Source organism: Camelina sativa, chromosome 3 (genome assembly GCF_000633955.1).
Source record: "Camelina sativa cultivar DH55 chromosome 3, Cs, whole genome shotgun sequence".
In the NCBI taxonomy this organism is placed as follows: Eukaryota; Viridiplantae; Streptophyta; class Magnoliopsida; order Brassicales; family Brassicaceae; genus Camelina; species Camelina sativa.
The window spans coordinates 15,710,843-15,721,719 of NC_025687.1; the positions used below are offsets into that span (position 1 = coordinate 15,710,843).

Here is a 10,877-nt window from a genome sequence, read left to right on the forward strand (position 1 = left end):
TGAAATTGGCAAACCAAATTGTTTCTTTGAGATTTTTCACACATACAATGTATATGAAGATAAAAGCTAGTAGAGAAATTAGTTATTTGTCTAGAGAATAAAACATATCTAATCTTGTAAGATGATCAGTGAATTGTTGTGATCCTTTTGGACAAAGAATAATATGATATTTTATACAACTTTTAAAACTAGCAAAGAGTAGGAGAGTTTGGTGAACTGTATAAACACTACTATCATGTGAGTCATGAGAGTAACTTCAATGCAAAGCAAACTTTTTTTAATTTCCATCTTATCTTCTTTTCCTTCTTTCTATTTATTGTCATCATTTCAACTCTCTCAAACCCATATTTTACCAATTTTTAGTCTAAAAAGAAAAAGAGTAGTAATGGGTCACTTGAAGCTCTCATCTTCTACAACAACTCTTCTTCTTGTTCTCTTGATCCTTTGCCTTGTTTTGGTTTCTGCAGATTCTACGAGAACTCGAGTCGATAATGCAATGGACCGTGAAACCACCGAGGGAAATCAGGCCGTTGGATTGCATAGAAGAGCAAGGATTAATCACGGGAGTAACCGTGGGCCACGAAAACATCTAGTGAATCCCACAGTGGCAGATGTTTACACAGTTCCTGAATCTTCAGTTTGAGTTGAAGATTTCTTTAGATAAGATCACTTGTTGCAAGCAACATAAGAAGGAATAAAGTCTCTTATGTATTTTCTTCATGTTGAAGTAAAAACAACCAAAGTGGATATACAAACTACAAAGTTTGTTTGAGTTTAAAAAGTACTTTTCTCTTTTACCATATAAGGCTGATTTAGTGAAATTTACTTGAGGAGAACTCAATGTATAATCCACAAGTGCAAAAGTTAAAGTCTAAAGGGCAAATCAATCTTAGAAAAGATCAGTTGAAGTGTTAAAAGTTCTCTGCTTACCGCTGAGACAAACGCTGTAAGAACGAAAATATTGGTTTTGAGATATATAGAGCAATAAGCTTATTGAATCTGTTTACCTATATAATATATATAACATACACTATGATTTGGTTTTGTATTGTCACACACATAAGTAAAATCGTAACGATAGATAGAGATTCAAGTTTGAGGAACAAGTTTGTATCGGTGTGATAATATATTATGAACTATGGAGTTTTAAGGAACTTTTTATTCATCCATTCTTAGATGTTACCGGCGGCATGGCATTGCATTCTTCTAATAGATTTAGCAAGTTGTGTTCAGGGGCACTGAGTGATGGCAAGATCGAACGGTTTGGCTGAGGCGGACGAGGCGGTTTTGGTGCGGATCCATCTGATTCAGAAGCAGCTTCATCTTTTACAATCTGCAAATCACCTTTTCTCATCATAGACGCTGATACTCTCTCCTTCCAGATTCTCCCATCCTGTTTTTACGAAAAACAATCAGTAACAAGATTACAAAACCAAAACTTTAAGATGCTTTTTAGAAACACAACTACACTTAGATGAACAAAAAGAAAACATTTTTTTTTTTGTATAGAATGTTACATTTAGAATGGATGGTTCAGGCAATGGACACTGAATGGGTAGATCATTGTCTAAAGGCTCGACGGGATGTTCCACAGGTTTGAACTCTGTAGCTACTTCAATCCCATGAGTAGCAGTTGTTGCAGTTGTGGTAGTTGCTGCAACAACATCAGAATTTGGAGCTAATACTTCCTTATCATCCTGATCAAAAGAGAGAATGAGACATCTTCAATAACTCAGATTAACCAACACAAAAACCCACTTTGAAAAAGACCAAAGCTTTTTAAGGCATAATTATGAATCCGTAACACAAAAAAAAGCTCACCCTTTGGTTGATCTTGAAACTGAAACTAAACGATTTCAAGAAAATCAAGAAGACTACTGTAGAATCTAATCTGGGGTATTTCGAATCCTATCTAAAGGAGATATTTTTAAACCAAACAAAAGATCTAAAAACATGTTCCATAGATTGAACTTTCAATAAGAATCAAACCCAGAAGCTGTAAAAAGAGAGAGAGAGCTTACGATTGCACTTTGTGTTCGTCGGTGACTGCTTCTACCAACAGAGAATCTTGAAAATATACCAACCATGGTTTGATTGAATCTGAAACCTTCTTAGGAGGACTTGTAAAGAGATTTTAAAAATCTCCCTTGATCTTGATTCTTGACTTGGTATGAATGAGCCCAAGAGGTTTATATATAAAGAAGATGAAGAAGGAACAACAACTTATAAGAAGAAGGTTGCTTTATATCTCCAGAAGAACTTGGTGAATGAATGAATGGTTGATATATGCTTTTTGATTTTTATTTGTGTTTGTTTGTTTAAAGCTTTGCTTTTTGATTTTGCTTAGCTTAGGCAGATTATTCCTACTTATGCCTTCTTCACTCTGTTTTTGTTTACTTTTTTTTTTTTTTGTTAATTTCAGCTTTTCTTGGATTTGGAAAATCTAATTATCATTATTCTAATGAATGTATGTTTTGTTGTGTCTAATTGGAAGAATAAAGAATCATAGATTAGTGTCTAGTGGGGTTATTTTTATATATGTTGATTGGTGAGTAAAGATAATTTTGTTATTTACGTCACTGTCTACTTCTTCAAAGTTCAAACTGAATGAAATAAAGAAAAAATAAAATTTGGAGTATAAAGGGAATAAAGGATTTATATGGATATCAAACACCCAATATCTAACTGTAAAATTAATTACTCTACTTAGCAAGTCAATTAGTCTGTGTTGTTTGCTAATAATGGATATTATTATTATTCAAGAAATTAATTTGATCTTATGTAAAGTTACAAACTGTAATTAATAAATTCATAAAAAATTTCATATTAAAAAAATTTACACTTTAAAATCTTGCATATTATTTTCAGACTCCATGTAGACTAATTTAGGTTCTAAAAACGTTTTGTATTTAGTCCACTCCAACCAAAATTTATCAATTATAAAATTCAGAATTGGACAGATTTTTCTTGTTATTTCTTCTACACTCTATATTTTTAGATTAAACGTTAATAAAATAAATTTTAAAAGACAATAATCTAATATTAATTTTATCTTCAAACTAGGTTTTACCCCGTGGTACACCACGGGTCTATTATTTTGTTGATATGATATTGTAATAGTTTAGTGGTGCTTCTAGTCGATGGTGAATTGCATATCTCTATATACCGTTAACGGTTGTAGATAAGTTTTGTATAAACTCTTGATTCGCAAGTTGAGAATATACATTTTATGATTTAGTTAACTATGATTTAGGAATGAATGATATGACATATTCTTATTTTGATTCTCAATTGATATTACTAGGTTAGACCCGCGCTACGCCGCGGGAATGTTTTTTGTAACTATTTTTAGATATATTGAATTTTTGAAAATATGAACTTTCTTTTTGGAATTAGATTAATTGTAAACACTATGGTTTATACAATAATAAAATATAAAATGCACTAATAAATTAATGATTGAGAAATCTCAAATCTAAGATGGCTTATAAATGTTTACATTTAAAGTGAGTGGACTTAATTGTATAAATAGGCTAACTAACACTAATGTATGTTATATTTTATTTTCTTTACCCTAATGTGGGAGATATATTAGCGTAGTTTGAATTTGTGGTGTATTTTTTTGTCTTTAATATGAATTTAATCACATATTGTTTTATAGTGTTTTTTTTTAATTGTTAGAAAAATTAATATTGGTCAAAATACATAAACATATTTTAGAGGGATGGTCGTAAATGTGATGTTGTAAACCTGTAACCACTTGACTAAAGACACTATCCTCTGATTTTGTGTATTATTTTAATACTATTATATTTTTGTTGAATAACATAAGGATTAGGTTAATTTTTAAAGTAATTTTTAAGTAAATGATTATTTAGTTTTCACTGCTTTAAACTATAATGTAAAACCTTCAATTTTGGAACTTATATATTGTTTATTTTGACATTAGTTCGTGTTATAATATATAAAATCACTATCAACATTACTCTCAAATTTTATTTTCTTTACTTGTTATGGGAGTTAGAAATATTAGTGTAGCTTGATTTTCTGGTATATTATTTTTGTAGTTTATAAAAATTTAATCACCTAATTTTTCTATAGTTTATTTGTTGTCAAAGAAGTTATTTATTTCTCTTTTGTTCTTTTTGTAAAATATAATTGTTTTGTTTTATTTGATAATAATTACATTTAAGTCAATATAAACATAAATATTTTTTACGTTAGTTTGGTTTTGTGTTATTCTTGGTTAATCTTGATTTATATTATACTTATATTTTACTATATGATACTTATCTTGTATTGATTGTATTAATATACCTTTGTCTTTAAAGTTGTACATGATTTATTAATTTATTTTAAATTTAAGCTATAATTTAAACCTATGTTTTTGGAAATATTGATACGACATATAATGATATCATTATTTAAAAAAAAATTGTAAATGATTTATAATTTAGTTTAAATATTTGTCTTTTTTCTGAAAAATATTGATATGATGTATAATATTTCTTATAATTTGATTGGTTACACAATTTTAATGATGTGTTAGTTACTTAAAATCCAGAAATACTTATGTTGAACAAGAAATAATTATTATTGGTTGAGATATATGATTTTTATTAATCAAAATGTTTTTATTGGATATCAATTTTAAAGATGCATCACTCTCAAAACACTCCAAATATCTGATGTTCGAATTTTTGCGTTCATCACCACAAAGGCACAAACTTCTCCATATTCATTTTAGATAACAAATTCTCTGTTTTTATAATGTTCTTCACAATCTTACAGTTACAAGAAAGAAGACATGTATAAGAAATGGTCACTTTGGTTGTCATGGTGTTACCCAAGTAATTTAGTATGACTTTACCATTGTTTCTTACAAATGCCTCAAAACAAACTAAAATGAGATTTCTATTTCGTGACCGATGAACTGAATTGTACGATTGTGGAAACCATAAAGTGCACAGAGATGGGTCCAAAAAATCAAATTGGTATATATTTTATTACCAACAAGTTGGAACACGGATTCCCTAGCGATGAAGAATATCTGACTGCATGCATCTTGGGTTAGACTTGTATGCTAAACTCTATAAAGTGATAATTGATTGCATATCTTCATCTGGTTACATATCCTTCACCAGATTGCCCATCAATACTTGTCTTTCATGATTTTATTGTTAGTTCATCATTACAAGTTCAAGAAATCCTAATGTTGTTAAACCAGGTAACATAGAGATGAAACATATGATCAAAAACAATGGATTAAAGATTCACTAATCTATAAGTGACCATCTTTCCCACATCATCATTAAAGGAGATAGCCCATAGGCCCCATATGGTAAAAGAATGACCACAAAGTGAAGATTAGAGGCAACATGTATTATTATACTCATAGAAGAAGATTTTAGAAAATAATAGCACATCATACTTAGATTCACCTAATTAAGGTTTGAGAAAATTTATAATCACCGTATTCATTCTTAGACTACCAAACTTGTTAAGAGAAACATAAGAACACATTGACGTGTAAGCTTTTGTTTGGGGGGATTTATATAATGGCAAAGTTATAATCACGATTGGTTACTTGTGTATAATATAAACCTAATGGTGAGAACACATTAACATAAAAAAATACCTAGAGTGAAGTGACGTGGAAAAGAAGATTATTATTGGAGAAAAATGATGAGTTGTATTAATTCTTTTAATTTGATTGGTTACTTATTTTAACTGAGGTGTCAGCTCTAGAATTCTTCAAAATGCTGAGGTGTCATCACCTGGTGAAAAACATCCAAGTTTTATTGTATTGATTGGATTAATAGTGTACATTTAAAGCTAATAAGAACTTAGCAAATATGTAACCGTTTATTAAACGCAAATTAGATATTTCCTAAGATGTATCCATCTTGAATTAGTTGCTATGTTATATGGATGTGATTACAGAATTTATGTTATCAATTCTTTTTGTCAAACTCAGCCTAAAAATTCCACATGTAAATTAGATCTTTCCTAAGATACAATAAGCATTAATTGACATTAATTGGATGTAAATAAGTACGCTATGAATTAGAAACCGGCCCAAAATATTTGGTAATCTTAAGGAGGATCCAGATAATTGAATCGGTTGTAATTTTAGTTAAAAATCTGACCCGGAGTTGGCAAAAAGCCAAAAAGTAATGACACCCTATTGTACTTTAAAAATGTATTTCGAGCTCTATATATGTATATACTTGTTTGGTTATAAAGATCCTAAGAAAAATTTTAAAATACATATTCGTTTATAAAAACTCAAATCACATCATATGCAGAAAAAAAAATCTAAAATTTTATTAACTTTATGAATTAAATAGTAATTAAAATAATTAAATATAAGATTAAATAAAAGTGCAAGGAGAATTATATTTTAATCTAACATATTGATTTAAATTAGGTAGATAGTTTTTAAGAAATTAATATCATCAAATAAGGAAATGATTGTGTTTGGTTGTAAGGATTGTAGAGAATTTAGTTGAGACTTGTATGGATACAAAGATAATAAAGGACTAGGATCGGATCCGCGCTGTAGCGCGGGAGAATACTTATTGATATATATGGTTTTAATAGATTAGAATATGCTATATTTTTATTTTTACAGTAAATCATATTATTGAGTAATGAGATTGGATAAAAAGAATAGTAGGGAAAACAAAAATGTTAGTAAATGGTAATATAATGAGTTTTTTTTTTGTCAAAAATAATGAGTTTTGATACCTAAAAATAAACCTTTTAAAGTTTAGAGAAAATTCTAACAACACAAATGAATAGATAATTCAATTTGATCATTTTGGTAGTAGAAATAGGAATATACATTAAAAATTTATAAAAAATATTCTGTTTGTAAAAGTTACATACTCATAAGATGTGACAAACCATAAGAACAATTTCTCATTTACACAACTTTTTATAATCCGTGACAAACTTATAGAATATAATCTAAGTAAATATAGTGATTTTGTATTAATAGTGAGTAGAATGATTAAGGAATATTGTATGCGTAATATTCAGTTTAAATTTTCGATTTTATTTATTGTTTACAAAAATATATAAAAATAATTATTGTACTCACCATCCGAATAAGAAAAATTGATTAATCAATATTATGAAATTTCTAAATATTTAGGATCTTTAGTTACATATTATTATTATTGGTTCCAAAATAACAGTAATTGATAAATTCTAAGATAAAAAGTAAATTCTTATAAATTCGAAAAATAAGTTTTGATATTAAAATGTATATGATTTCATTATTGTTGCATTGTAATTAACATAACTAAAAGCGAAATGATAGAACTTTTTGTTCACATATAAAATCATCGATTTGGTTAAAATATAAATACTTTTGTCAGAAAATTTAAATATATTTAAATAACATTAGTTGCAGAAAATAAAACAATCTAGTTTCTATATTAAGTCAAATTATTTACAAAAAATGTAAAATAGTTCATATGCTAAGTCAAATTATGTATATACCTTAACATAAGGAGATAGTAATTTGATAATTTTCATAAAGCTTCATATATCCAAAAACAATAAAAATATATCAATCAAATTCATAATTTGGTTTGTAGTAATAATCTGCATCATAATTAGAAAGATATTGAATGAAATTTTGTACATACCCGTATCACATAAGAACCTATGAGTTTGTTTGATAGAACCTATGAGTTTGTTTGATAGATTCACAATGTTTTTGATGTTCCTATAAAATAAAATAAAAATTCATATAGGATAAAAGAACATGAATATATACAAACAAAAAATCATAAATAAAAACTTCATAAAAGCATAGAAAAGTTGGAATGAAACTATTGAATTCCAAATGTATTGCATTATATAGTGATGAATGGGTGTCGAATTTTAGGGTTAGTAAGTTGATTTTTTCTATGAAAATATGTTTTGGCTTGTAGAGATTTAAAGTAATTTCCTAATAATTATATAAATATATTTAGAATATTAATAGTAATTTCGGATTTTAAGGTAACTAACTTATTGAATTTGTAACTGATCTTGTATTAATATTGAATATAATCATATAAGGAAATATTTTTTAGTGATTGACGATATTTCTGTTTTCAAAATCATGTAAAATACTAACAGTTAGGTGAAAACTTGGGATAGGATATTTGGAAAATATATGATATCTTTATAACTATAATTGATATTTTAGGATTTTGTTTGTTTAGCATAGAAATTAATGAGATTTCCGATAGATGACTAAAATTTTTGAACAATTTGTAATCAAATATTATTCTATAATAATTTTCCAAAATTGAAGCTTCATTTGATTTACTAATAATATTAATTTTGGAACAATTTGGTAATCAGATATTATTCTATTCTATAATAATTTTCCAAAATTGAAGCGTCAATTAATATAAATTTTGATTTTCTATAAAACATTTTAAAATCTCAGAACTTTTAAAAAATCGTATTAAACACTATATATAGAGTTTTCAAATTTGGAGGCCTGGTTTGAACATTTGTAAAAAAAAATTATAACCGATGTGTGATATTTTTTTCTTTTCGATAGAGTAAGATTGAGATCTCTATTATTTGCAAAATCAATATCCTAAATTTACGGAATATTTTTGTAAGGCTGTATAACAAATAATGTTGATTTGATTTAGATTTTCTTGTTAAGCTTTTAATAAATGTAAATTTTATACGATGAATCCAAATAATTCTTTAACTTTATATGTTTCCTAAATTTCAGAACTGAACAATATTTTTGAAATCAGTATGGCATATGTAGAATATTTTTTTAAGATTTATGTAGGCAGTTAATGTAATAAACAGTAGATAAATTTATTGATATTTTACATTTATGATTTTTATTTATTGAAGTTTCTTTTTTTTTTTTATAACCCGATAACCCATTTAATTCGATGACCCATTTAATTCGTCGCGGGTTTATTTTGACCCGAATCCGACAGCTTTAATTTCGGGTTATTTTCTGCAATTGATCCAATCCAGAAGCACTTTTGTACTTCTCTTTTACTTATATAAGGATGACATAAAAATGTACTTCAAAAATATTAGATAGATTATCATGTATTGCATGTGAAGGAAGCCTATACTGTCTACAATAATCTGACATCAATTGTTTTGGGGTTATTGTTCATATGGGCCACAAAAAAAATTTGAAATAAACATTTCTGTCGGTGCTTGTGAATTTAGGCCTTTTTGTTAAGCGAAATGACGGTTGTACCCTTCTTTGTTCTTCTTCGTGCTCTGCATCGTTCATCATCGTTCCTTACTCGTTTTATCCTTCTTCATCGTAATCGGCTCACTTCATTAACACAGTCTCTGTTAAATCCAAGGGATTCAATTGATTGTGTTTTGAATAAAAAATCTAAACCCTAAAGGGATAATGTATAGTGAACGCAAGAGCCATAATTTTAAACAACGATCGAATCAATTAAGAATTTTTTTTTTCTTAAACTAGAACAACGAACTCAATTTTTTTATGTGATTGTTTACAAAATGAATCAAAACCTCCAATACATCATCAAATCTAAACTAAATTTCAAAACTGCATATTTATGATTGGAAACATCGACTCCATTGACTCGTTGCCACCATCGACTATCATCATCACCATCATCGCTGCTGCACTATGTTTCCGTTCTGAAGTAGAGATCTCACCACCATAAAAAACAGAAGGAAAAATAACATTTTTACCTTTGTCTCCTTGGTTTCTCTCTCGACCAGAAACCTTCTTCTCCGACAACATCAATGATTTTCCGGCAATAATCCTTGATTTTGAATACAGAAAACTAAACTCTAACATGATACTGTCTAGTGAACCCAAAGATTCTAATCAAAACTTCCATTTCATCTTAAAATCTAAACCAAATAAAAATATTACATGTTTGCAATTGATAATTCTTAGAGAAAATCAAAACAAGATCACCACCGTTTCTAAGTCAAGATCACACCACCATCTTCAAATACTTGCTTCTCACCACCGCACAAATTGTCGTTGTCACCGACTCATCATCACCACCATCTCGTTTTTATTGTCGTCTTCCCGTTTCTCTCCACCATCTGGTAAGTATAATTGCCCTGCAGCTCAAGAAGGGTAACCATGTAATTAAACATAGGGAAGAAATGCTAAATTCAGAAGCACAGACATAAAGGCCGAGTCAGACAATACTCTTCCAAATAAATGCTTATCCTGTAAATAACTGCAATTCTTTTTCAATCTTAATATATATGGTCTGTGGAGGAAGTCCCAAAACGCAAAATCTCCTTCTAGTACACACGATGCAATTACTTTCATTCCATAGAAATATACTGTATGTTTATGAAACACATTGGATTAGTGTTTAATATATAATGTTCTTGGTAACTAGTCGTTGCCAATATATATGTTCTGCTTACTCTAATATATATTTTGCTATAGAATGTTTAACATACTTTATTATATCATTTTCATGACCTAATGGGTGTGACATTACGTAGTAATACAATACAATATCTAAACAAAGGTCCTTAAAGCATATATGTTTTTATCATTATATAAATCTCTCTTGTCATTATATAAATCTCTCTGTGTAAGTATTTGTTTTCGTGTCATTTCGCCAATTTAGGTGGTTTAAGAGATGATTTCATTCCGAGTCATGGTGTGTTATCTATCTCAGTATGATTAAAAAATGCAATGGTTTTCGATTAGGTAGCGTTAGATCCGCTAGTGTTTCAGGGTTGTACTTGATTAACCATTGCATTTGTTTTAGTCCAAAACTATAGAGGTGAATGTAATGTGCTTTTGATTTGGTTGCAACAATTGGGTTAATGAAAAGTTGATATTGAGCAAAAAAAAAAAAAAAAAAAAAAAA

The 10,877-nt window shown here is 28.3% G+C and overlaps 1 protein-coding gene across 1 annotated transcript; it reads right to left on the bottom strand.

Annotated features, from left to right (window-relative positions):
- LOC104777230 lies at positions 948 to 2,446 on the bottom strand. Its single transcript, XM_010501442.1, has 3 exons — positions 2,022 to 2,446; positions 1,518 to 1,697; positions 948 to 1,393 (listed from the first exon to the last, which is right to left on the bottom strand). The coding sequence occupies exons 1-3, from the start codon at positions 2,085 to 2,087 to the stop codon at positions 1,163 to 1,165; spliced, it is 477 nt and encodes a 158-aa protein (XP_010499744.1). The 5' UTR covers positions 2,088 to 2,446; the 3' UTR covers positions 948 to 1,162.

Excerpts from the sequence above, each read along its gene's own strand:
- LOC104777230 (XM_010501442.1), bottom strand. The coding sequence starts at position 2,087 with ATGGTTGGTATATTTTCAAGATTCTCTGTTGGTAGAAGCAGTCACCGA. Across the intron at positions 1,698-2,021 it reads GACGAACACAAAGTGCAATC|GATGATAAGGAAGTATTAGC; the intron begins GTAAGCTCTCTC and ends TCTTTTGATCAG. Across the intron at positions 1,394-1,517 it reads CTGAACCATCCATTCTAAAT|GATGGGAGAATCTGGAAGGA; the intron begins GTAACATTCTAT and ends TCGTAAAAACAG.